This window comes from Aquarana catesbeiana, linkage group LG12 (genome assembly GCF_042186555.1).
Source record: "Aquarana catesbeiana isolate 2022-GZ linkage group LG12, ASM4218655v1, whole genome shotgun sequence".
In the NCBI taxonomy this organism is placed as follows: domain Eukaryota; kingdom Metazoa; phylum Chordata; class Amphibia; order Anura; family Ranidae; genus Aquarana; species Aquarana catesbeiana.
This window is the reverse complement of record NC_133335.1, coordinates 1,693,338-1,720,604: the sequence shown is the minus strand read 5'-3', so window position 1 is coordinate 1,720,604 and position 27,267 is coordinate 1,693,338. Positions and strand designations below refer to the sequence as shown.

Here is a 27,267-nt window from a genome sequence, read left to right as displayed (position 1 = left end):
CGTTTTCCGATATGAAGGACAGAAGTTTTAATGTAATCCAGGCCACCATATGATTGTTTCAATTATTTTAATTCCATTTGGTTTCATCCTCCCAGTGAGGGGAATGGCGATGGACCTCCAGGGAGGCTGGGAAGTGGTCAGTGAGGAGGATAGCGATGGACTTCCAGGGAGGCTGGGAAGTGGTCAGTGAGGATTGATGGTGATGGACCTTGTCACAGACCTAGCCGGGACAGAGGCTGTTGGAGAGGACTGTATGCAAGCCTGTTGCCTTTTGATTATGGGCCCTAGCATTTGGGGGAATGGTACTCTCTGTGAGCTGTATGCCTGGGGACCCTGGGGTTGGTGTTACTTTGGATTCAGCTCCATGTCCCCCCAAAAACATACAGACTGGGAGGAAGTGGTATATGACGGAAGCACTCAAGCGGAGTGTGGGACGTTCCGTGACAGACCTCCAGGGAGGCTGGGAAGTGGTCAGTGAGGATTGATGGTGATGGACCTCCAGGGAGGCTGGGAACTGGTCAATGAGGAGGATAGCGATGGACTTCCAGGGAGGCTGGGAAGTGGTCAGTGAGGATTGATGGTGATGGACCTCCAGGGAGGCTGGGAAGTGGTCAGTGAGGATTGATGGTGATGGACCTCCAGGGAGGCTGGGAAGTGGTCAGTGGGGGGGGATGGCGATGGACCTCCAGGGAGGCTGGGAAGTGGTCAGTGAGGATTGATGGTGATGGACCTCCAGGGAGGCTGGGAAGTGGTCAGTGAGGATTGATGGTGATGGACCTCCAGGGAGGCTGGAAAGTGGTGTTGTGGATTATTTAAAGCTTCTCTTTATAAGCAAATAATTCAATGCGCTAATAAGCACAATCACAGCTTTCTTGTATAATGCCGGGAAAAGCGCGCTTGTATATCTCCAAGTAACACAGACAGAGGCTGATATCACGTTGAGCTTAGCAGACCATCCTCCCTAGGATGAGCAGCTCCTTTTATTTATACTGTAAACATTAATAACAAAGGAAGGTGGTGGCCTCAGAATCAGCCGCCAATCAGACACTTGTATTCTTTCAAAAGAAACAATCACACACACGTATATATTTATATAGAATTCCAGTAGTGACGTGTGCAGACGCTCGTGTGCAGAGCCATGGGGCAAGCTTCCTGTGAAACACAGAGTGTCTCACAATTTGAACATTACTTACATGGCTCTGAACACGATCGTGTGCACATTCCCACTGCTACCAATGACGCGAGCTGTACTCTAGCACGGCTCAGTGGGCCATAATTGTGTATGGTTATGCTATGGTTCCCATGTACGCAGATCTGCTTACTTAGGAGTTTAGATGCAGTCGCCATGGAGTGACCAGTCCCTTGGTGAGTTATAAACAAACATCCTTAAAAGAGCGAACAGATCTGCCGTGTCCACGGGAAGGTTTCTGCAGCCAATGGTCTTCCACCAACGTCTGTATGTGGGAATACCCTCACATGAGCGTATTACAACAATACTGACACCAGGGGGCGTCTGACAACATACATTAATAAACATTTCCACAACAGTGGTCAGTGAGGAGAATGGTGGTCTCTCTTTGTGTTCCTTAAGATGAAACCTTCAGACTTGAACTGGACAGGCATGTGGAGGAGCTGAAGACGAAGCTTCAGGTAGGATAAGGCTGAGTCTGTGCCACGATCTATGCTGGACCCTTTATTGGGCGCAGTGCTTATTGTTTGCTCTTCTCTAGACAGGTGACCTGGATTCTGACATCCGGCCTCACCTGAGCAGCTGGTTTGAGGACTCCATATTGCCGATACAGCGGATAGTCAGCCTTTTCCAGGAGAAGATGGCCTACCTGTTACATGCGGTGAGCTTCCTTTTATAGTGGTGGTGGGGGGGGGGGTGTTATCCCGGGTACAGCGGAGAAGCTCTTGGGGGGACTCACCTCCTCTCACCTGTCCATCTCTTCTCTGAGTTGTGGTTGGAGGTAGGTGCTCACATCCTCACATACCTCTGTCTCCTCCCAGGCACTCAGCTACACTACAGTGGAAGTGACAAACTCAGATGAGAGGACAAAGAATGACATCAGCAGGTACAGATGGGATGGGGGACACGCTCTGCCCGGGGGTGGCTTCATGCGGGTGGGGGGCCAGCTATGTCTGTGTTGGGATGTAAATTAGAGTCACGTGAGAACAATGGGGGTAAAGGTAGGATTTTCCTTTGTTTCTGGCAGGTTCCTGAGCTCAGCCAGTCTGCAGGGTCTGGTACAGGAGGGTACAATGGCATCCCTGTGCATCGCCATGACTGAGCGGCAGCAATCCACCATCACTGTGGACTTCACAGAGGGTCAGCCAGAGCTGCGGAATGCAGGTGAGAGCTCGCTGCTTACCTCCTACCATCATATGGTGTGAATTCTGTGACCTATCTCTGTGTACATCCTGGAGGGTGACCTCTGTGGTCATACTATAGGGAAGGACAGAGGGGAGGGAAAAGACCTTTCTGGTGCCCTTCCTGTGTATGCAGGGTAGGGGTCTCGGGAATGGCCTGTAGTTTGTAGGGCGGGGGTCTCGGGAATGACCTGTAGTTTGTAGAGTGGGGGTCTGGGGAATGGCCTGTAGTTTGTAGGGTGGGGGTCTCGGGCATGGCCTGTAGTTTGTAGGGTGGGGGTCTCGTGAATGGCCTGTAGTTTGTAGGGCGGGGGTCTCGGGAATGGCCTGTAGTTTGTAGGGCGGGGGTCTCGGGAATGACCTGTAGTTTGTAGAGTGGGGGTCTGGGGAATGGCCTGTAGTTTGTAGGGTGGGGGTCTCGGGCATGGCCTGTAGTTTGTAGGGTGGGGGTCTTGGGAATGGCCTGTAGTTTGTAGGGTGGGGGTCTCGGGAATGGCCTGTAGTTTGTAGGGTGGGGGTCTCGGGAATGGCCTGTAGTTTGTAGGGTGGGGGTCTTGGGAATGACCTGTAGTTTGTAGAGTGGGGGTCTAGGGAATGGCCTGTAGTTTGTAGGGTGGGGGTCTCGGGAATGGCCTGTAGTTTGTAGGGTGGGGGTCTCGGGAATGGCCTGTAGTTTGTAGGGTGGGGGTCTCGGGAATGGCCTGTAGTTTGTAGGGTGGGGGTCTCGGGAATGGCCTGTAGTTTGTAGGGTGGGGGTCTCGGGAATGGCCTGTAGTTTGTAGGGTGGGGGTCTCGGGAATGGCCTGTAGTTTGTAGGGTGGGGGTCTCGGGAATGGCCTGTAGTTTGTAGGGTGGGGGTCTCGGGCATGGCCTGTAGTTTGTAGGGCGGGGGTCTCGGGAATGGCCTGTAGTTTGTAGGGCGGGGGTCTCGGGAATGGCCTGTAGTTTGTAGGGTGGTGGTCTCGGGAATGGCCTTTAGTTTGTAGGGTGGTGGTCTCGGGAATGGCCTGTAGTTTGTAGGGCGGGGGTCTCGGGAATGACCTGTAGTTTGTAGGGCGGGGGTCTCGGGAATGGCCTGTAGTTTGTAGGGTTGGGATCTCGGGAATGACCTGTAGTTTTTAGGGTTGGGATCTCGGGAATGGCCTGTAGTTTGTAGGGTTGGGGTCTCGGGAATGGCCTGTAGTTTGTAGGGTTGGGGTCTCGGGAATGGCCTGTAGTTTGTAGGGTGGGGGTCTCGGAAATGGCCTGTAGTTTGTAGGGTGGTGGTCTCGGGAATGGCCTGTAGTTTGTAGGGCGGGGGTCTCTGGAATGGCCTGTAGTTTGTAGGGTTGGGATCTCGGGAATGGCCTGTAGTTTGTAGGGTGGGGGTCTCGTGAATGGCCTGTAGTTTGTAGGGTGGGGGTCTCGGGAATGGCCTGTAGTTTGTAGGGTTGGGGTCTCGTGAATGGCCTGTATTTTGTAGGGTGGGGGTCTCGGGAATGGCCTGTAGTTTGTAGGGTTGGGGTCTAGGGAATGGCCTGTAGTTTGTAGGGTGGGGGTCTAGGGAATGGCCTGTAGTTTGTAGGGTGGGGGTCTCGGGCATGGCCTGTAGTTTGTAGGGCGGGGGTCTCGGGAATGGCCTGTAGTTTGTAGGGCGGGGGTCTCGGGAATGGCCTGTAGTTTGTAGGGTGGTGGTCTCGGGAATGGCCTTTAGTTTGTAGGGTGGTGGTCTCGGGAATGGCCTTTAGTTTGTAGGGTGGTGGTCTCGGGAATGGCCTGTAGTTTGTAGGGCGGGGGTCTCGGGAATGACCTGTAGTTTGTAGGGCGGGGGTCTCGGGAATGGCCTGTAGTTTGTAGGGTTGGGATCTCGGGAATGGCCTGTAGTTTTTAGGGTTGGGATCTCGGGAATGGCCTGTAGTTTGTAGGGTTGGGGTCTCGGGAATGGCCTGTAGTTTGTAGGGTTGGGGTCTCGGGAATGGCCTGTAGTTTGTAGGGTTGGGGTCTCGGGAATGGCCTGTAGTTTGTAGGGTTGGGGTCTCGGGAATGGCCTGTAGGGTTGGGGTCTCGGGAATGGCCTGTAGTTTGTAGGGTGGGGGTCTCGGAAATGGCCTGTAGTTTGTAGGGTGGTGGTCTCGGGAATGGCCTGTAGTTTGTAGGGCGGGGGTCTCTGGAATGGCCTGTAGTTTGTAGGGTTGGGATCTCGGGAATGGCCTGTAGTTTGTAGGGTGGGGGTCTCGTGAATGGCCTGTAGTTTGTAGGGTTGGGGTCTCGGGAATGGCCTGTAGTTTGTAGGGTTGGGGTCTCGTGAATGGCCTGTATTTTGTAGGGTGGGGGTCTCAGGAATGGCCTGTAGTTTGTAGGGTGGGGATCTGGGGAATTACCTGTCTGCCTTGTCCCTGTCCTGAGTAATTCATCTTCTTGGCTCCAGTGATATCATCACAGGGACTGAAAAAATCATTTCCCCGTGTGAGCCAAAAGGAGGGATCGGCAGAACTTCCTATGTCATTTCCAGTGTATTAGGGAACTTGGCAGAAATTCCTTTCCAGTGAGCCCTGTTCCTATGTACTGAATAGGCTGATTACCGGCATCACATCACCTCCCATGTCTAGGAGAAGGAAGTGGTCTCTATCATCTACATGGAGGAGTTAGATCTACAACATGACTGAGATCATTGAGTCCCTCACCTTCCTCTGAGCACACTGCCATGCTGTTCAAGGCCTTACAGGACATTATGTCTGGGGAAGTCTCACATCTAACCCAGCTTTTCTCATTGCAGTCAGCAATCGCTTCTGTGAGGACTGGATGCAATTCTTCATCAGCAGCTTTGATGGTGGAAGCCCCTTCTTATTCCGACAGAAACTGGAGAACTTCAAGCTGAAGGTGAGTGACCTGAGATCTGGGTGAGGAGGAGAGAAGGAATATGTCAGAGCGTGGTGTATATTGTATATAGGAGGGCTGAGAGAAGGACACATATGAATCTCACACCTTCTGTCATCATTTACTCCTGTTCTACTAGATTAGAATCCTATTATCTTTTATGTCAGTGTGTCGCTCCCCCTCGGGCAGGTGGGAGCGTCGCTGCCCCTCGGGCAGGTGGGAGCGTGGCTCCCACCGCCATTGGCCATTGTTTTCTTTACACCCTTAGGGCAGTATTTTCTTATCCCCTCTGCTTTTCTCTATCAATCATTGAAAGATGTGGCTAAACTTCATCCTGGATGGGTTTCCTGCCACCATTTTCAGGAGCAGGACACTAGGTGCAACTTAAACTATAAGCACATCTAAGGGGCAGGCCTCTGGTGGTGGCCAAACCCCTCGGCAGGTGGGAGCGTCGCTCCCCCTCGGGCAGGTGGGAGCGTCGCTCCCCCTCGGGCAGGTGGGAGCGTCGCTCCCCCTCGGGCAGGTGGGAGCGTTGCTCCCACCGCCATTGGCCATTGTTTTCTTTACACCCTTAGGGCAGTATTTTCTTATCCCCTTTGCTTTTCTCTATCAATCATTGAAAGATGTGGCTAAACTTCATCCCGGATGGGTTTCCTGCCACCATTTTCAGGAGCAGGACACTAGGTGCAACTTAAACTATAAGCACATCTAAGGGGCGGCCCTCTGGTGGTGGCCAAACCCCACAGCTGCAATACAGTATTCAGCTATTGCCTAGCATTCTTGCCTAGAGTAGGATGCAAAAAGTTTTCTTCTCTAGTTGCTCTTGGCTTTCTCCAATTGTCTGGCAGTTGTTCTTTTTGTTTGGACACTTTTCTGACCTCAGTGTCTCTAGTTGGACTCGTCCTTGGTGGGCCATTGTCACTTTAGTGCCCTAGTACCGCCGTTTTTTGCTCAATCTGGCTCACAGTGGAGATTTTTTCCTCCACTTACTATGTCCTACATACTTAGCAGCCTGAGGCCTCCATTCCTGCAGCAAAGCCTCTTCCACTTGAGGGTGTGCCCCACCTTTCCCATAGTTTGGGTGGCCGTCTTCTTTTCTTTTGTTTGCAGTCCATGGGCTGATAAATCAGTCCCTTTTCCGACAGTTGGGTTCTGGAGGTATTCTGTTCTGGCTGCAAGATGGCATTGCAGTATTTTTTTTGCCGGATTGTTTTTTCTCTCCTCCAAGTTATGTTTCAGATTCAGAATACTTTATTAATCCCAAGGGTTCCCTCTGTGTCTGGGCGACTTGCATTTGGCGGTTCAAGGAATCTTAGGAATAGGAGTAATAGTCCCAGTTCCTTTCTCCAAATGCTTCAGAGGCTCCCTTTTCAATTTATTTTTTTACAATATTTTTCAGTTTCGAGGTAAGATGGTGTCCGTCCACTCCTGGATCTGAAGACCTAGAACACCTTTGTTTGAGGTGTGATAGTTCTGCCAAGGGTTGGTATGTTCTGGGCTATAAAAAAACCAAGGAAAATTCCAAGCTCATTTACCGACCAGCTTGCGGACAACCAAATTAGCCTAACAGGATGTGTTAAAAACAGGGGTTTAGTCTGCACAGATTTGCAAATCTGTGCATAAGCTACAGTTCTGGGGTAGATTCCTCACATCCAGCAGACTTTCTAGCCTCTAAGGACACTGAGGATACCTACCTCCACATTCCCATTTGACACAACCACCCATAATGCCTTCAAGTTGCTGTGGGAGAGCTACATAGCCATTCCCTTCCTTTGGCGTTGGCACCATGAATGCCCCATTCTTGGGTCTCTCCTCTGTGGGCTATCACTTGGGGTTCTCTGGACAACCTGTTCCTATGAGCAAGTCGGCATTGGACTTGGAGTGTGATCTTTCCTTCACAATTGAAACCTTGGAGGGTCTCAGGTGCATTCCGCATCTGTACAGGACCGGGCTGTGAATAAAAACCAGCCCTGGAAAAAATTTCATACCAGCCCCATAGCATTATTATACCAGCCCAACAGCATAACCTCATTATTTTCTTGTTCATAAAAGGGAAAACCATGCATTTTAAAGCACATTTGAATGGTGTATTTTTATATATATATGGTGGTCTCTGGTCACCAGAGTCCCCGCCCCCAGAGACTCTGGGGGCGGGGACTCTGGTGACCAGAGACCACCTTTTGCAGAAAGTGTGCCCATGAATGCGTCTCACTGTGCCCCTGAACGCATCCTCAGAACGCAGCCTCACTGTGCCCGTGAACGCATCCTCACTGTACCCATGAACGCATCCTCACTGTGCCCGTGAACGCAGCCTCAGAACGCAGCCTCGCTGTGCCCGTGAATGCAGCCTCGTTGTGCCCGTGAACGCATCCTCGCTGTGCCCGTGAACGCATCCTCGCTGTGCCCGTGAACGCAGCCTCAGAACGCAGCCTCACTGTGCCCGTGAATGCAGCCTCGTTGTGCCCATGAACGCATCCTCGCTGTGCCCATGAACGCATCCTCGCTGTGCCCGTGAACGCATCCTCGCTGTGCCCGTGAACGCATCCTCGCTGTGCCCGTGAACGCAGCCTCAGAACGCAGCCTCACTGTGCCCGTGAATGCAGCCTCGTTGTGCCCATGAACGCATCCTCGCTGTGCCCGTGAACGCATCCTCGCTGTGCCCGTGAACGCAGCCTCACTGTACCCGTGAACGCATCCTCGCTGTGCCCGTGAACGCAGCCTCGCTGTGCCCGTGAACGCAGCCTCGCTGTGCCCGTGAACGCAGCCTCGCTGTGCCCGTGAACGCAGCCTCGCTGTGCCCGTGAACGCAGCCTCGCTGTGCCCGTGAACGCATCCTCGCTGTGCCCGTGAACGCATCCTCGCTGTGCCCGTGAACGCATCCTCGCTGCCCATCAATGCAGACTCACTAGTGCTTGTATCACACACACAGCACGCATCTCCCGCTGTGTATCACAGAGCTTGGTCTGTGTGTATTCGGCAGTGCGCTGTAACAAGGTCCCGCCTCCTAGACTGACTCGTGTGATAGGCGAAACGCTGATTCAATCAATGTTCTATCTAGACTATCACACGAGCCGGTCTAGGAGGTGGGACCTTGTTACAGCACCCCCGAACACACACAGATCCAGCTCCGTGACACACAGCGGGAGATGCATGCTGTGTGTGTGTGATACACGAGAGGAGGAGGAGGAGAGAGAGAGAGAGGGGGGAGCGCTGCAGCCACAGCTCAAAGCGGCCCCAGGTTAGGCGGCCCACTGAGCCATCGGCCCACCCAATGGCCAGTACATGCCCGCATCTACACGAGTCACTCCTGGCTTCTACTTCTCCGATGGAATACCTGGAACTCTTCCTGGACCACTCAGTGGCCAGGGTTTTCTCCTGCAGGAGTAGCTATGTAATCTGCATGTCCATATCCTTATAAAAAAACAAATACAAGAGGGCGCCTCCATCTAGATGTAGCGATTTTATTTTAAAAAAAAAGTATAAAAGACAATAAAAATGCACTCTCTAGATAAAAGTGGATGGAGGCTTGTTATAGACCTCCATAGGATCACAGCGAGGCTGCAGGGCTCAGCAGGCATGTGGCTGGTTGAAGCAGAGTGCTTGATGTTAGTGCAGCTGTCAGGCTCCAGGCTGGAACATAAGCATCAGCAGCTTCCACAAGTGGCAAGATGGCTGCGGCTCCAAACAGCACCTCTCTCGGCTGGGTGATCTCCATATTCTTCACCCTTCTCTGTGGGCCAATTTTGGGCTTAACAGCGGCATACTTCCAAGCAGCCGCTCATGCCCAGCGCCATTCCAGGACTCTGCATACAGAACTACTGATTGGAGGCTTCTGGGGTCTGCTTATCTATTTGCCCCCCCCCCTCAAAGGCCTTCTTAACTTGTTGGCTTGGTCTCCTCTTCTATCGGCCAGACAGCCCCTTCTTCTCTATAAGTGATTGTAAAGTCTCGTTTTTTTTAAAATAACAAACATGTTCTACTTGCCTCCTTTGTGCAGTTGGTTTTACACAGAGCAGCCTGGATCCTCCTCTTCTCGGGTCCCTCTTTGCTGCTCCTAGCCTCTCCCTCCCTTTTGAGTGCCCCTCAGCCAGCAGCATGCTACAGGGGGCACCCAAGCCATTCAGACACAGAGCCCCGGCCTGGCCCCACCCTCTCTCTCCCTGATTGGTTGACTGACTTTGATTGACAGCCGTGGGATCCAATGGCACCGCTGCTCTGTCTCAGCCAATCAGGAGTGTCCTAGATGGCTGAGGGGAACGTGGACATCGCTGGAAAGAGAAGGGGCTCAGGTAGGTAATTAGCGGGGTGTTGGGGGGCCTGCTACACACAGAAGGTTTTCTATCTTCATGCATAGAATGCACCTTCTGCCTTTACAACTCCTATAATTTGGCAGATCTTCACCACAGATACCAGTCACTTTGGTGGGGAGATGTAATTAATCTTTTCTCTGTTCCAGGCCATTGGTCTCAAGTAGAGATCAGTCTGCCCATTACCATCTTGGACCTTCGGGTCATTCCTCTCCATCTCCCATTGGATGACTCTACTCCAGAGTTACCTGATCCAGGGTACATCCAGACAACATCTCGACAGTGGCATCAGGAGCTTGGCTTCATCTACCTCTGTCGACACAATCTGGATCAGGGGGATGGTCTCTATACCCTGAAGTGTTCCTTCAGATTTGTCAGTGTTGGGGCACCCCAAATGTTCACCTTCAGGTTTGTGGGCAGGTCCAGGGAACCATGGGTGGATGCTGTGGTGGTTCCTGGGCACAAATACCCCCAATTTAGGCATTTTTGCCCCTTAATCTCCTACAGATAGAGTGAAGGGTATTCTGTTCCCTCTGGTGGCTCTGGATTGGCTACACAGGGCTTGGTTCACGGGTCTTGGTGGCAGGTCACCTTGTCGTCTCCTGCTTCGCTCAGGCTTCCTTTCTTTAGGCCTAAGCTGCCCTCCTGCTTTAAAGACACTGGCTTTACGGCTTGGATGAGAACCAGGTGCCAAAGGACCAGGGCCTGTCCCAAGCTGTTATTTCCCCTGATGCTTGGGGCTTGGAAGTCTACTACTCAGTTTATCTGTTATCACACCTGGAAGGCTTACTTCACTTTTTGCAAACCTTTGGGGATTCATCCCCACAAGTTTTCGGTCGCTCGCATTTTGGCCTTTCTTCAGGGGGACATGGATTGTAGGTTGGCCCTCAGTTCAGTTAAAGGCCCAGTCTCCGCTTTGGCTGTTTTTTTTGTTTGTTTTTTTCAGCATCCATTTGACTGGTTTGTACCTTTTTATCCAGGGAGGTCTCTTGGGTGGCTCTGCCTGTTAGGCCTCCTTTACCACCTTGGGACTTGTTTTGTCCACCTTACAAAAGCATCCTTTTGGAAACATCTGGGATGTTCCCCTCATGACTTTGTCACATAGGTTGGCCTTCATGGTGGTAATCATTTCAGCTCATCAGGTGTCTGTGATCATGGGTCTTTGTATTAACAGCCCTTAGTAAGGTGACATCTCTTTTGTTAGGTGCATCTGCAGAGCTTTGAATTGTGGCTTTATGATGGGACCACCCCACCTTTCTCCATCACCCATTAACGGAGAAAAGAAATCCAGAAACACACAGGTCTCTACTGCCACCTACAGGAGGTTGGGCCACACATCAATGATCTGATGGAGTGTCATAGTTGTCCAGTGTTGGTAACTATTGGTCACCAGCGGGTGAGGCTGCTCAGTTTGTTTCCTCACTAAAGAAGGCTACATCCTGTGTGCCAGTGAAACTTTGCTTATTGGTTGAGCTAGATGAACTTGTGTCTTACTATGTAGTGGTCAGTAGGGTGACCACATTTCCAAACTGCCATTCAGGGACAATTTTGCTAAGGACCGGGGGGGGCGTTTTCATGGAATGTAGTCTCGGGGTTGACGGGGATTTCAGGAGCGAGTAATTTGTCAGGTGAATGGCTGGTTTTAGCCCTTATATCATCCCAACACCGTGCTTGATATGGTGCCAGGAGGATAAAATCATATTATTTCTATTACTACATTGTAATATATAATGAAATAGTTCAACTCACCATAATGCCGAATCATTGGGAACCCTGAGCTTGTCACTTGCCACCAGATGCAGGGTGTCACTTGCCACCATATCCTGCCACCAGATGCAGGGTGTCACTTACCCTGCATCTGGTGGCAGGAGACGGTGGCAAGTGACGCTGCATCTGGTGGCAGGATATGGTGGCAAGTGACACCCTGCATCTGGTGGCAGGAGACGGTGGCAAGTGACACCCTGCATCTGGTGGCAGGAGACGGTGGCAAGTGACACCCTGCATCTGGTGGCAGGAGACGGTGGCAAGTGACACCCTGCATCTGGTGGCAGGAGACGGTGGCAAGTGACACCCTGCATCTGGTGGCAGGAGACGGTGGCAAGTGACACCCTGCATCTGGTGGCAGGAGACAGTGGCGTCACTTGCCACCATATCCTGCCACCAGATGCAGTGGCACTTGCCACCCTGTGCTCTTGCTGGGTAAGTCCCTTGATCCAATTGCCTTCCTGATTCCTACACTGACCTACCTGACCCCTTAAATGACCTACCTGACCACTATAACCTACCTGACCTCTACCATGACCCACCTGCCCACTACACTGACTTCCCTGTCCCCTGCACTGACCTGCCTGACCCCCCTGACCACTACACTCCTTCCTGCACTACTCACACTACTGACTACTTCCCCACACAAACACAAGGTAGATCGGTGGATTTCACTTACCACTCCAGGCCTCCATGAAGATCATCCATAGATGTATATCCCCTAGTCGCTCCTCAGACCTCAGTATCCCCCGCAGGCCAGGAACTCCTCCAGCAGCCGCCATACGCTCGTCTGCATCGAGCACCGCCCCTCCCCCTCACACACACGGGCTGCCTGTGAGCGACACGCACCTGAGGAATCATGGGGGACAGGGCAGGCTGGACCACTGGAGTCCCTGGGCGGGGGGAGACCTGGGTGCTGAGATTGAGAAGTGTCTGCCTCGTTGGAGGTGTATGCTGGAGCCTGGAAGAAGTCACTTGGGCTGCCCACCCCCACGCTACACCACTGGGCTGGCCTGGCCGGATGACATCATTGACATTCGGCAGTCAATGGAAAATGCGAACGGCTGCATCATATTCATTCCGGGACACTGTATTGTCCCGGAATGGAGGTGCCCGGGACCCGGGACAGACCTGCTGATTGCGGGAATGTCCCGGGCAATCCGGGACATGTGGGCACCCTAGTGGTCAGGGAAGTTCCCCCTTCTATCCTTTTAGAGGTTTGTAGGGTATTGATTGAACATCTTCCTGACAAAGTCTCTCTTGTTGACTCTTGGGGTGGTTTTCCGTCCCCCCTTGATATTTGGGAGCCGGGATTTGAGGTGGGACATCCAGACGGTCCCTATGAACCAAGAATTTCCTGGCATGATCCATCAGTCTTGGTGAGAATGGGATGATCTCTTAGCTTATTTCGGGCTACTCCCACCAGAAGGATTGTCCCCCTTACCTGGTTCTGTAGAGCAGATGGTCCTTGTCCCTTTGAAGGTTCCCTCTGCAAGTTGGTTCCTTGGTTGGACATGACTTCACCTCTGGGCAGGTTTGGATGTTTTCCCGGTTACAGGATAAGTGACCTATGCTGAATGACACTGAAAGTTCCGCACTATACTGCATCGTCTCTTTTAGAGACATTGATTTATCATCCGACTCTCCAGAGGGTGATGTTCGCACAGCTGGGTGCACATCTTGGTTCTGTCAGCAGCTGTTGGGAACCCCTCAGTTTTACTGCTATTGGATGTCCCAGCTGTTTCCTGAATCCCTTGTCCTCCTCAATGGACGATGGAGAAAATAAGACTTCAGTACTTTCCGTAAAATCATTTTCGTATTCAAAGTTTTTTATTGAAAAGCAGACATGAATTACAACAGGCAATATTTATATGACATGTAGTAGTAAGAATTATACAGGTTTCTGTTCTGCGACATGTGTATTACAGTAGGTAACAAATACATATCAGAAATAAAATGTCCAGAGGATATTCCTCGCAGAGATATCTTTGGCCATAACATATCTGTTTCTATTAATAACTAGAGGGGTATTGGAAAAATAACAAAAAAAAAAAAAAAAATTTAAAGTTTTATTTGTTTGCTCGAGATGAGCATCTGCGAGTATATGCATATTCAAAATCTGGCAGTTGTTTCGTAAGTTGTAGAAAACATTACCAGTGATGTATCCGGAGGAGAAATATAAAGTAGAAAATGTAGAGTGAGAATAGTGACAGGGATAGGATAGTTAGAGAGAGATTAGGAATAAGGAGTGGAAGAGGGAGGGGTGGCCGGGGGGGCCGCACAAACCAAAGAAGCATCATTAAGTCTGTCTAATGTTGTTGTGACCTATCTATGGTTCAAGGAGTTGTTTGTCGAAGTCCGGGGGTAGGAAGTGTTCGGCCCAGGAGCTCCAGATTTTAAGATGTTGGGGGATTTTATCGAGGATTGTTGCTTCTATTTTACTGTGGATCATGGCTTGTGTGACCCTATTGGTGACTTCGGCTAGGGCGAGTTTTGGGGTTTTCCAGGCCCTGGCAATCGTTTGTTTGGCTGCCGTCGTGAGCTGAAGGAGAAGACGGGTCTGGGATCTGGTGAGATCCGAGGGGATAAGATTCAGCAATGCAAGAGCCGGATCAGGGTCAATTGGATGTTGAAATAAGGTGGAAGCCATACGGAATATTGCAGCCCAAAATTCCTGTACTATTGGGCATGTCCACCATATGTGTACATGGGTACCCCTTTCGTTACAGCCACGGAAACAGGTATCAGGATAGCTTGGAAGAAATCTGGAGATCCTGGCCGGGACCAAGTACCATCTCATGAGTACTTTGTAGTTCGCTTCTTGAGCTATTATGTTGTGGGATGATATTTTCGTATTGGACCAGATATCAGACCAGTCCTCTGGATTAAGATCTAATGAGAGGTCTGTGGACCACTTTACAGCGTAAGAGGGAAGGTTGGTTGGGGGAGAGGTCAGGTAAGTATATAGGAGGGAAATCAGTCCCGGAGCATGAGGGTCAGAGTTGCAGATTCCTTCAAAAACAGACAGATCATCTAGTGAGGTATGTGTGCCTATAGTTGTACGAATAAAGTGGGTTATCTGTAAATATCTAAATATTTCTGTAGGGGGAATGTCAGCATTGTTTTGTAGCGAGGTAAATGTCTTAATGGTAGATCCAGTGGTAAGATCGCACACACGATATAGTCCCGCCCTAAGCCAGATTTGAAACGATCTTGGATTGGTTTGGGCCGGATAAAATTTTGGGTGGTCTAGGAACGAGAGTAACGGGGAGTGAGCGGATTGTAATTTAAATGGACCTCGGAGTTTGTCCCACAATTTAAGAGAGTGTCCTGTAATGGGGTTACTGACTGGGCCTCGCGTTGAAGGGGGCAGCCATAATATGTTAAACACTTTAAGGGGGTGAAGGTCAATGGCTTCCAAACTAACCCAGAGTGGAGTTTCACTTTTTGCATGATATAGAGTTATCTGGGCTAGCTGAGCTGCATGATAGTATCTCAAAAAGTTAGGTAGACCCAACCCTCCCTTGAGTTTACTACGAAGTAGTATAGCTTTAGCTACTCTAGGTCTAGTAGAGCCCCAGATATATTTGGACACTTTTGTCTGAATGATGCGGTGGTAGTATGAGGGAATAGGAATCGGGAGGACTCTATATAAATAAAGTAGTTTTGGTAGCATAGACATTTTTACAGCCGCAATCCGGCCTAACCATGAGATACATAGTGGGCGCCAAGATTCTAGTAAACTGGTTATGTGTTTTAACATAGGGAGGTAGTTGGCTCGGAACAGGTGGTTTGGGTCGCTAGCTAGCTTGATACCAAGGTAGGCAATTGTGGTCGTTGACCAGGTGAAAGGGAAGAGTTCTCGTAAATGTTCTAATTCTGAATGCGGTAGGGACACGTTGAGGGCCTTAGATTTAGATTGATTGACTTCCAATCCAGATATTAGCGCAAATTTATCTAGAAGGTGAATTAGATTCGGAAGTGTGGTTCGTGGGGATGTGACAAATAATAGTGCATCGTCGGCAAATAGGCATAATTTATGTGATGTAGAGGCTACCTCTAAGCCTTTAATATTTGGGTTTGCTCTAAGGAGAGCTGCTAGTGGTTCGATCGCTAATGCGAACACTAGAGGGGAGAGGGGGCACCCTTGTCTTGTGCCTCGTTGTATTTGAAAGTAGTCCGAACGGTATCCTGAATATTTAACATATGCTCGTGGTTGGTTGTAAAGGGAGTCTACCCATTGTAAAAAGTTAGGGCCAAATCCCCATCTTTGTAGTATATAGTGGAGGTAAGGCCAAGAAACAGTGTCGAATGCCTTACGAATGTCAAGAGAGAGGAGATGCATAGGGATTTGGCGTGTTCGAGCTAGGTGTTGGAGCAGGATGACACGACGGATATTATCACTGGCCTGACGTTTTGGAATGAAGCCTACTTGGTCTTTGTGTATAAGGCCACCTATAATTGGGTTGAGGCGTAATGCCATAATTTTGGCTAGAATCTTTATGTCTAGATTAAGTAGGGATATAGGCCTATAATTTGACCACAGAGAATTGTCTGAGTTAGGCTTAGGTATCATAGAGATAATGGCTGTCAACGTGTCCCGACCAAAGGAGTGTTGTTTAAGGAGAGCGTTAAAAGTGTTAGTGAGAAGGGGGGCTAGAATGGGAGCAAATTTTTTAAAATATGAAGCAGAAAGACCGTCGGGGCCCGGTCTTTTGTGTGGTTTAAGAGACTTTATAGCAATAAGAACTTCTTCGGACGTGATGGGACATTCCATAGACTCTTTATTGGCCTCCGACAACTTCGGGAATGTAATGTTTTGAAACAATACCTCAGCTTGTGTCGCCGAGAAGGTACGTGTTGGGGTATATAGTTCAGCTAGCTTTCTGCGGAATTCAGAAAGCACCTTCACTGGATTGCTCGTGAAGTTATCTTTGGCCAATTTGAGCCTGATGGGATTGTGTATTCTTTCCGGTTGACGTAGTCTCAATGCGAGGAAAGTATCTGGTTTGTTGGCTTTATTATAGATTGTGTGGTTGGATCTGCGAATGGCTTTGTCTGCTGATTCTGCCAAGAGCAGGTCCAACTCTGTTTTCGTCCTTTCTAACAGAATTCTGTGAGGTTCAGTTGGAGTGGATTGGAATTGGAGGAAGAGGCGGTGAAAATCTGCCTCCAATTGCTGAATTCTAAGTTTTTTATCTCTTTTGAGGTGAGTAGATACAGATATGCAGGTCCCTCTAATTACGGGTTTGTGTGCCTCCCATAATAGGACTGGTGAGATATCAGGAGTGGAATTATGTTTTATGTATTCTTTAAGAGCCAGTTCTATATCGAAACAGTATGATTGGTTAGTTAAGTATGCCTCATTTATACACCATGTACGGTCTCTAGACTGAGGGATCAGGGCAGAGACAGTTGTGATCACTGCACAGTGGTCTGACCAAGTAATTGGAATAATGCTTGAGTGGAGTAGGGTTGGTGAGGATGCAACAGGTATAAAGATATGATCGATCCTTGAAAAGGATTTGTGTGGGTATGAATAAAAAGTAAAGTTTTTCTTGGCTGGGTTACATTCTCTCCATGTGTCTAATAAAGAGGCTTGCTGGAATATTTTGCGAAATAATATAGAAGGGGAATATTGTTCAGGGGTATAAGGAGATTTGTCAAGGTGTGGATGTAGCACTTGATTGGAATCACCGCATATAAAAAGGGAGCCCTTGCAATGTGTTCGTATTACTTGTAGGAGATGTTTGAAGAAGGGATTAGGATTGTTATTGGGGGCATAGTAAGAGACTATAGTGGACATCACGTCTTGTAAATGACCAACTAAAATAATATAGCGACCTTCAGGGTCTTTAATTTCTTTTGTTAGGGTGAATGGAAGGGTGCGGTGAAATGCAATGAGGACGCCACGTTGTTTAGTGGCAGCCGAGGCGGAGAACACTTGGGGATATTTAGAACTGAAGTATTTAGGGGTTGCCTGGATTGTAAAGTGTGTTTCCTGTAGGGCTACTACGCTGGCTTTCAGGTGTGCGAAGGTGCGAAAGGCCTTAACCCTTTTATTTGGGGAGTTGAGTCCCTTAACATTAAGGGAGAGTATGTTCAGAGGGGCCATTGATGTGGGTAGGGAAAAATACTAAGGGTAGATGTCCGAGGATCATGCGGCCCACCCGACCTAGTAGAGAATGGGGAAGGGAATGGAGAAAAAAGGTGTGAGGAAAAGAAAAAGGAGAGGAGAGAGGATAGAGCATGTTTTTTGTAAAGAAAGTAAGGAAGTGTAATAACACTTGGTGCGTTGGACATGTTAGCCCAACAGGTAGATGCCCATACTTCCAGACCAGCCAGCTGGCGAGGGAGCATGTGCATCCTATAGGGGGGTGCAGTGACAATTCCCCGCCGCAGGTCGGGAAAAGTTAAGGAACTGTAGTGCTCAAACAATACAAACAGTATACACTAAGACCGTGTTATTGTATTTAGTTGTGAGGTATCGGCAATAACCCCACTTTGGTGAGAAAGGTTTCAGTGCCAAACAAGTGGTACATCTGAATTCAGAATCACCAGAGGGGATGAGGGGATCTAAAAGTAATTGAAATCAACTTAACTATGCCTATATAAGTTGTATAGTTAGCATCTTTGAAACCTTAGGTTAAACAAGCAAGATTAAACCAAACAAAGCAAAAAGAAAATAAAAAAGAAAACAGAGTATTCAGAACATTTACACCCTATAGTGGGAATAGGGGGATCATATATGTTGAGTCCCATAACAGTGAGAAATCTTACCAGGACACAAATGTCTGAGTCTCGGTGGTGTAAAATAATAAAAAGAATAGAAAAAATAAAAAGAAAAAAATATATAAAAGAAAAGAGAAAAAAAAAGAAAAATTTTTTCACAACTATCTCAGTTCATTGAGACATCAACCGTGAAACCAGGAGTTCTCCTGAAGTGTTGAGTAAGAGTAATGGATGTTAGGTTCTTCAGCGAGACGTGTGTGCTTTAGGATCAAAAAGGCTTGCTTGACGAGACGGTGTTCCTTTTCGGATCGAGGAAGGACCAGCTTGGTTCCGTTTAGGAGTGGCGGTGTAAGGGTAGGGTGCAGAGCGGGCTGGAGTACGTGGTAGTGCAGTTTCGGATTGATGGACAGGGGGCGACAGGTGTAGTGATTCAAGAAGACGCTGCAGTGCTTCTGGGGATGTGGAGGAGTGTTGCTGCCCCTGGTACGTGAACTGAAGAGAAAAGGGGAAACGCCAGGTATACTTTATCTGATGCTGTATCAGGATTTGTAATTGCGGCTTCATGGCTCGCCGTTTAGCAATGGTAAGGGGTGCCAGGTCAGAGAAAAGTTGGTAGTTGTGGTCTTGGAACTGGAGAGCGTCTTTATTCCGGGCTGCTGCGAGTAGTTGTTCTTTAGTGCGGAAAAAGTGCAGCTTAATTATTATGTCCCGTGGAGGGCCGTCTTGTTGGTGACGGGTAAGCGCCCTGTGAATTCTGTCAAATTCCAGGCGTTCAATGGGTATGGAAGGACAAAGTTCCTGGAAAAGGGCTGTAGTGAAGGATTGTATATCCTCAACCACTTCTGGGATACCCCGGAGGCGTAAATTTGACCTGCGAGATCTGTTCTCGGCGTCCTCTAAACGTGAGAGCAATGTAGCATTTTCCTCACGGAGGGCTGCCTGTTCCTGAGCATGTTCTTGTATAGTGAGTTCTATGTCATCTACTCTGGTTTCCAGGTCTGCTGTGCGCTGGCCTAGTTCTCGTATCTCCCGTGACAGTCTATTTGTTATTTGGTCAGATGTGGCTTTCAGAGCCTTGTTTAACATCTTCTCCATGTGTTTTAGAAAATCAGGCTGTGACATACCTTGTTGTGCAGGGATAGGAGAACCGCTGTATATAGAGTCTGCAGCATCATCCTCCTCACTGTCTGCCTGCTCCGTTCTGGCTGGAGATGCAGTTTGCTGTTTGGAGAGAGCTTTCGCCGCCATCTTGGATGAGGCGCGGGCTAAGGCCTCCTTGATCGGTTTGGTCTTTTGTTTACCCTTGTGACCCGTCAAAACCATCCCGGTTGTGGCTCGGGTGACGCTGGGGGTGATCGCCGGTATTCGGATGCGGTTAGGCGGTCTGAGGACGTTATACGGTCCCGATTCTGCGGCGGGAAGTGCGGAGCTCTAAGAGGTAACGTCCTCCATGCTGAGCCTCGCGCATGCGCCCCCCGTAAAATCATTTTCTTCCCATGCATTGAGGGACACTGGCCGTCCCCTCTGTGTATTTGCTGGCCGTGCGTATTGCTCTGTCACAGACCTGACGCATGCTGGGTAGAGGGGGCGATATATAGCTGGCTCCTCTGTGTCCCGTGTATGGAAGTATAACCCGACTCTTTCTGGATCTCTCAATGAATGTACAGATTTTATGGTAAGTGCAAAAATCGTATTTTATTCCCCATACCTGGGCACGTCCAGAACAGCCCTTTGGTGTCAGGGTCCGATGATGGGTGGTGATCGGCAGAGACACATAAAGGGTCCTCTGCTGTTCTCAGGTGGAAAAAAATAATAAAGGGTTGTATGTAATGATATCAGGAGCTTGTTTATGACAATGTGAGCGGAGTTCTTCCATTCATGGGGTGTGTGTCCCGACCACAGGCCATCCAGGACATGAACAACCTAAAGCGGCTGATCCGGCAGGCGGAGAGCAGCCATCACGCCCTCTTCCGCTGTTACAACTTCCTGAAGAATTGTGGCAATGGAGACCTCTTGTTACAGATGGTGAAGGTGGAGCACGCCGAGATGCCAGAAGCCAGCAGTGTGGTGACCGTTCTGGAGGAGTTTATCCAGGAGGAAGGTTTCTCTGTGCATACCTCCTGAGCCACGTGTGCTGTGATTGGTTGTGAGCGAGGGTGTGCGTTCCATGGTGTGCATGTTCCAGGGCACGCGGTCCATGGCGTGCGTGTTGCAGGGCGGTCGTTTCATGGCGTGCGTGTTGCAGGGCGGTCGTTTCATGGCGTGCGTGTTGCAGGGCGGTCGTTTCATGGTGTGCGTGTTGCAGGGCGGTCGTTTCATGGTGTGCGTGTTGCAGGGCGGTCGTTTCATGGTGTGCGTGTTGCAGGGCGTGCGTTTGCATGGTGTGCGTGTTGCAGGGCGTGCGTTTGCATGGTGTGCGTGTTGCATGGTGTGCGTGTTGCAGGGTGTGCGTGTTGCAGGGCGTGCGTGTTGCAGGGCGTGCGTGTTGCAGGGCGTGCGTGTTGCAGGGCGTGCGTGTTGCATGGTGTGCGTTTGCATGGTGTGCGTGTTGCAGGGCGTGCGTGTTGCAGGGCGTGCGTGTTGCAGGGCGTGCGTGTTGCAGGGCGGTCGTTTGCATGGTGTGCGTGTGTTCCAGGGCACGCATTCAATGGTGTGTGTGTGTGTGTGTGTTTTTGTTTGTTTGTTTCAGGGCGCGTGTTCCATGGTGTCTACATGTTCCAGGGTGTCTGTTTCTGGGTGCACATTCCAGGATGCACGTTCTAGGGCACATATGTCAAACACAAGGGCCACCAGGCCTCGGTTTTTGCTCCCAGTTTTGTAGCTCGACCAAGGCAGAACTCTATTGGGGTTGCACTCTGTACACAGCGCACCCCTGAACCCTGCACTCTGTACACAGCGCACCCCTGAACCCTGCACTCTGTACACAGCGCACCCCTGAACCCTGCACTCTGTACACAGCGCACCCCTGAACCCTGCACTCTGTACACAGTGCACCCCTGAACCCTGCACTCTGTACACAGCGCACCCCTGAACCCTGCACTCTGTACACAGCGCACCCCTGAACCCTGCACTCTGTACACAGCGCACCCCTGAACCCTGCACTCTGTACACAGTGCACCCCTGAACCCTGCACTCTGTACACAGCGCACCGCTGACCCCTGAACCCTGCACTCTGTACACAGCGCACCCCTGAACCCTGCACTCTGTACACAGCGCACCCCTGAACCCTGCACTCTGTACACAGCGCACCCCTGAACCCTGCACTCTGTACACAGCGCACCCCTGAACCCTGCACTCTGTACACAGCGCACCCCTGAACCCTGCACTCCTGTAAATAGTGCACCCCCTGAACTCTGTGCATAGGGCTCCCCTGAACTCTGGAAGTAACACACCCCTGAACTCTGCACGTAGTGCACCCCTGAACTCTGCACTCTGGACATAGCGCACCCCTGAACTCTGTGCATAGGGCACTCTGGAACCTCACTCTGTAGGTAGCGCACCCCAGATACAACTGTGCCTTTTGAGTGTAACTATACTGCTGATGCGGCCCGCCATGAAATTGAGTCTGATACCCCTGCCCTGGGGCACTCTCAGGAGTTGTATGAGATTTGGACGATTGTAGAGTTGTAATTGTCCTTGGAATATTTAGTGGTGTCCGTACATTCCATGAGAGAACGGGTGTGGGTTGTGGTGCGGTGTGTGCAGAAATAATATCTTCCCCACATTACAGGGGAGGAGAATCTTCATTCCTGACACTAATAGAGCGAATATACACTACACCGTCCTCATTGGCTTCTCACACACAGAACAAAGATATGATTGGCTCCTTAGAGTCCGTCAGTATAAAGCATGGAGGTCTGCTTATCAAATGTCAGATAATAGGACGGTCAGTATTGCCCATAGCAACCAGACCTACATGGAAGGCTGTGGTTGCCATGGGCAGTAAAGGCGGTGTTCCCCCATCATGTGACTTTTTTTGGGGAGACTGGAATATTGTAAATTTCCCAAACCTGGTATTAGGAGCCCCAACCCCACAGTACTAGAGGAAATGCCGGTGGAAATGAAGGAATACCCTATACATTTCATATCACAGCAGAGCGCCCTCTACAGGCAGGCTGACCCCGGGGGGGAATCTGTAACTCTGGGCACTGCACTATTGTAACTTTATTTTATTCCGGGTCACAGATCCTTCATTTATAGCCCCGGGTCTCCGAATTATTTATGACATTTCTAAGGGACGGGAGGCCGTGTGTTTCCTGCCCTTTCCCTAAATTTTTTTTCTGTAGCAACAGAAGGTGACATTGAAGACTTGGTTGGTCGAATTTAGAAAATCAATGGTGGCACCATCGGATCACAAAACGCACAAAATTTCTGATTTTCCAAAGAAAATTCTTTTGAAATTCAACCGTGTATGGCCAGCCTTAGAGCTAGTTTACACTTTGCTTCAAAACGAGGCTTCGGACACAATTTGGTAAAGTTCTCTGAACGTCAGTCAAAGCTCCCGTCATTAAATAATATGGTGAGCTTACAGTCCTGTTTACACCTTGCTTTTGCTTGGTGCTTCGATGAGGCTTTGAGCGAGCTTTGCCAAAGACTTCTATGGAGGCTTTGAAGCACCACTAAAGCTACATGGGGTATAATTTTTGAAGCAAAGCCGAAGCAAAAGCAAGGTGTAAACAGGACTGTAAGGTAATCATTTTATTTAGTGACAGGAGCTTTGACTGGCATTCAGAGAGCTTTACCAAATCGTGTCCAAAGCCTTGTTTTGAAGCAACGTGTAAACTAGCCCTTACACATCTCATTAAAGTGTGACATCATTATGTAGCTGATATATACTGTATACTCTGTCATTGGTCTGCAGTGTCGGTCATGTTGTCATCTGACCATTTACCAAATAAAGTTTCTGCTTTGTGGATGTTCCAGTCCTCCCGCCTCTTCATATCCTCCATGTAATAGAGCACATCTGTATAGCTCAGGCCATCTAGAACAATGCTTGTCAACTTCCAATGTATAGGGGGGGGCAACAGCTGTGACCCCCAACATCACCAAAGGTCCACAGACATTATATAATGATACAGAGGACTGGCATAGACCTCATACTTGGTAATGGTCCTAAGCTGAGGACAGGTGGGGTTGGGGACGTGCCGTAGGAGACGGTCGTAGATTAGGGACATGCCGTAGAAGACGGTCGTCGATTCGGGGGACGTGCCGTAGGAGACGGTCGTCGATTGGGGGACGTGCCGTAGGAGACGGTCGTCGATTGGGGGACGTGCCGTAGGAGACGGTCGTCGATTGGGGGACGTGCCGTAGAAGACGGTCGTCGATTGGGGGACGTGCCGTAGGAGACGGTCGTCGATTCGGGGGACGTGCCGTAGGAGACGGTCGTCGATTCGGGGGACGTGCCGTAGGAGACGGTCGTCGATTCGGGGGACGTGCCGTAGGAGACGGTCATAGATTGGGGAGCTGTTAGATGAGACCGCTAACGATCACTGCTATTACAACCTCTTTGCAGAATCAACTCTCTCACAGCTCATTGTGGGTCTAAGGGCCACAAGCAAGCAGCAAACGGCCTCACACTTGTTGGTGTAGCTCTGTATCCTGCATGAATTATTTTTATTACATCTTTATCTTGTAAATGTGTTCAATCACTTCCAGTGAAAATGCCTATTCCTGCCCTCCCACTGTAGTGCTCTATGCAGGAAGCCACCACGGGGGTTCTCCCGCTGCAGTGCTCTACGCCGGAACCCAGCACGGGGGTTCTCCCGCTGCAGTGCTCTACGCCGGAAGCCAGCATGGGAGTTCTCCCACTGAGGAGTAAAGGGGGCATGTCTCAGATCTGTTACTGAGTTCTGATTACTAGACAGCACTAGGTCCAACTCTGCTACCTACTGGACTGCATAGTCACATCTGGACAGCTGCTGGAACAGGAATTTGGAGGTCAGACTATGAACATGGAGGATGGTAGAACATGTCATATTTAATGCTGTGACTTCAGCTGCACTTCATGAGTCTCTGGAAGCAAATATGTAGAGGAAGCAAGTGTGGAAAGTCTTTATCTGAATGTTTGTTCGAGGTTAGTGACTCGGGAAGCAACAACTAGACAGCCAGACAAGTAGCATTTGAAGGAAATGTTCCTTATTGTTCTTCTGTCAGTGACTGCTGAATTATTGTGTATTTATGAAGAATAAACCACCCTGGGGTGCTCCTTATTTCACACACACACACTATACCACCCTGGGTGGGGCTTTATATGAAATATATATTTATTTGGAATATAGGAAAGGCTGCGCAATACCACGGAAATAAAACAGAGCCAGCAGTGGGATTTGAACCCTGGTCTCCAGACCGATGCCGGGGTCATGTAATAAATCTGTGAGCCACAAACACATTCGTGATGTCCTGGCTGGTTCTGGTCTCTATCTTTAGTACGGAGTGTACTCTGTGTCCTCATGAAATAGGAGAAGGAAGGGGTAGGTAGGTGAGCAGAGGTGAGTAGCTCAGTGGATAAGAACAGTGACCAGGGCGGTGTAGACCCAAGTTCAAATCTCTGAGTGAATGCAGCGGACATGATTGGCTCAGAGAAGGAGAATGTGATGAAGGGCACGTGCAATCAAGCTGGGGCCTCTGAGTGATCTGGGTAGGGGTCACTCAGAGGAGGAGACAGGAGGGCGCAGACCCCAGCTTGTATCTGAGTGAATTGGGCGGCAATAATTCACACAGAGCAGTGAAGGAAGCCTCATAGACCCGTGTTCACATCCCTGAGTGAAAGCTTGGAGGCCATGGACAACCCACCAGTCTGCTCCAGTCCCAGGTCCCCACAGGCCTGTAACATGTGTGGGCATCACATTAGGTTGTGGACACCCCCGCTTCTTCCGTCCACAGTCTGTGACATCACTGCAACATATATAAATAGAATGGGCTGTCTTACTGGGGCAGCCCATTTCAAAATTAGACACTTAGCAAAAATTTCAACTTTTGCTACCATCCCAATAATCAACATACACCACTCCAGGTACTGCATAATACCCAGACCCCCTACTGGTGGGACATCATAGTGGGCTTGAAACTTTACCCACTACCCTCCCCCACCAACAGGGGGCACTGCACAGCACCTGGAACTCCCCCAACCTCCACCAGAGGGATTAGAACTCACATCTCTATCACACCAGTCTAAGTCTTTACTCTCTGAGCCATCACCTGCACTCAGACACCAAAGTGTTCGTTCTCATAGTTCAGGTATTAATCTGCTGCAAATACATAAAGAGACACCAAGCCTTGAACCTGCGACTCCAAAACCTCTGCTGGGTCACTGGCTGACTACCAACCCTCAGAGCCACCTACCTGGCTGGAGGAGATGTCTGATTCAGATTGTTCTCAGTGTTATCACCCACATTGTGCAATACAAAGGAAATACTGAGCTGCCAACCCCAGGATTCCATCACACATCTCCAGAACTTTCCACAGAATATAGGCGCACCAACTACCTGAGCCATGAGGATCTACCAGGCAATGTTCTCATCCTCCTATTTCCTATACATCAGGAACAAGACAAAATACTGGAAGTATTCCAAGTCCCATCATCCAAACTAGAGATAATAGGATAGAGAGAGATATCCTGAGTCCCACTGGGGAAGGAGGAAGAAAAGTTCTGGGACTGAGAGGTGGCAGTGGCTCAGTGGATAGGTGCTCTGCCTAAAAAACAGACCCAACATGAGATCACATCCCTAAGCCATCTGCTTCACTTTTCACATCCCCCCCATCAGTTCCTGAGCACTCCACTGGGGGGGCAGAAATCTTAATCGGCTGTCCTGTTTGGTACATTTTTAAAGTCCAACCATTGAAATTAGAGTAAAAATTCCCACAATCCAGAATATAATATTTTCCTCTATTCCGGATGATGGGGCTTAGAATATTATCTCTCTAAGTGCCTCCATTGAGAATAGAGGGGAATTAAGTCCCGCCATCCAGAATAGAGAGAAATATTCTAAGTCCCGCCATCCAGAATAGAGGGGAATATAGAAGAGGACCTGGTTCCCCACAACTCAGAATAAGTCAGCCTTGTGTTCATTAGCCCAGCTAGCCTGATTTATGTGTGATACCAGGGACCCGTGTCAGATGAGTAGCCAGGGACCAGGTCTAGGTTAGTAGATTAACATCTGAATGGTGGGGCTGGCAGTAGTGTATTTCCTGTGAGCGGTGTGTAGCTGAGATTAGGAGGTTAGGTCCAAGCTATGAGAATGTGACTCTTGACCTGTAAGGCTCCATGCACACTGGCTTAAAAACCGCTGCTTCTACAGTTGTGTTCTGCTTGTAGAAGCAGCTCAATGTTTTCCCATGTGTCCATGCACATTCAACGTTCTCCCATGTGCCCATACACATTCAATGTTCTCCCATGTGTCCATACACATTCAATGTTCTCCCATGTGCCCATACACATTCAATGTTCTTCTATGTGTCCATACACATTCAACGTTCTCCTATGTGTCCATACAAATTCAACGTTCTCCCATGTGTCCATACAAATTCAACGTTCTCCCATGTGTCCATACACATTCAATGTTCTTCTATGTGCCTATACACATTCAATGTTCTCCCATGTGTCCATACACATTCAACGTTCTCCTATGTGTCCATACACATTCAATGTTCTTCTATGTGCCTATACACATTCAATGTTCTCCCATGTGTCCATACACATTCAACGTTCTCCTATGTGTCCATACACATTCAATGTTCTTCTATTCTTCTATGTGTCCATACACATTCAATGTTCTTCTATGTGTCCATACACATTCAATGTTCTCCCATGTGCCCATCCACATTCAATGTTCTCCCATGTGTCCATACACATTCAATGTTCTCCCATGTGTCCATACACATTCAATGTTCTCCCATGTGTCCATACACATTCAATGTTCTTCTATGTGCCTATACACATTCAGTGTTCTTCTATGTGCCCATACACATTCAATGTTCTCCCATGTGTCCATACACATTCAATGTTCTCCCATGTGTCCATACACATTCAATGTTCTCCTATGTGTCCATACACATTCAATGTTCTCCTATGTGTCCATACACATTCAATGTTCTTCTATGTGTCCATACACATTCAGTGTTCTTCTATGTGCCCATACACATTCAATGTTCTCCTATGTGTCCATACACATTCAATGTTCTCCTATGTGTCCATACACATTCAATGTTCTCCTATGTGTCCATACACATTCAATGTTCT

At 49.3% G+C, this 27,267-nt stretch overlaps 1 protein-coding gene across 1 annotated transcript; it reads left to right on the top strand.

Moving 5' to 3' along the window:
* Positions 1-1,598: 1,598 nt before the first annotated feature.
* On the top strand, positions 1,599-22,944 carry LG12H17orf75 (linkage group 12 C17orf75 homolog; the record flags this gene model as incomplete). Its single annotated transcript, XM_073607092.1, is given in 6 exon segments — positions 1,599-1,650; positions 1,731-1,850; positions 2,011-2,075; positions 2,217-2,353; positions 5,126-5,229; positions 19,932-22,944. Coding segments are annotated over 6 exon segments (700 nt in total), but the record flags the coding sequence as incomplete, so codon positions are not given.
* Between the last annotated feature and the right edge of the window lie 4,323 nt (positions 22,945-27,267).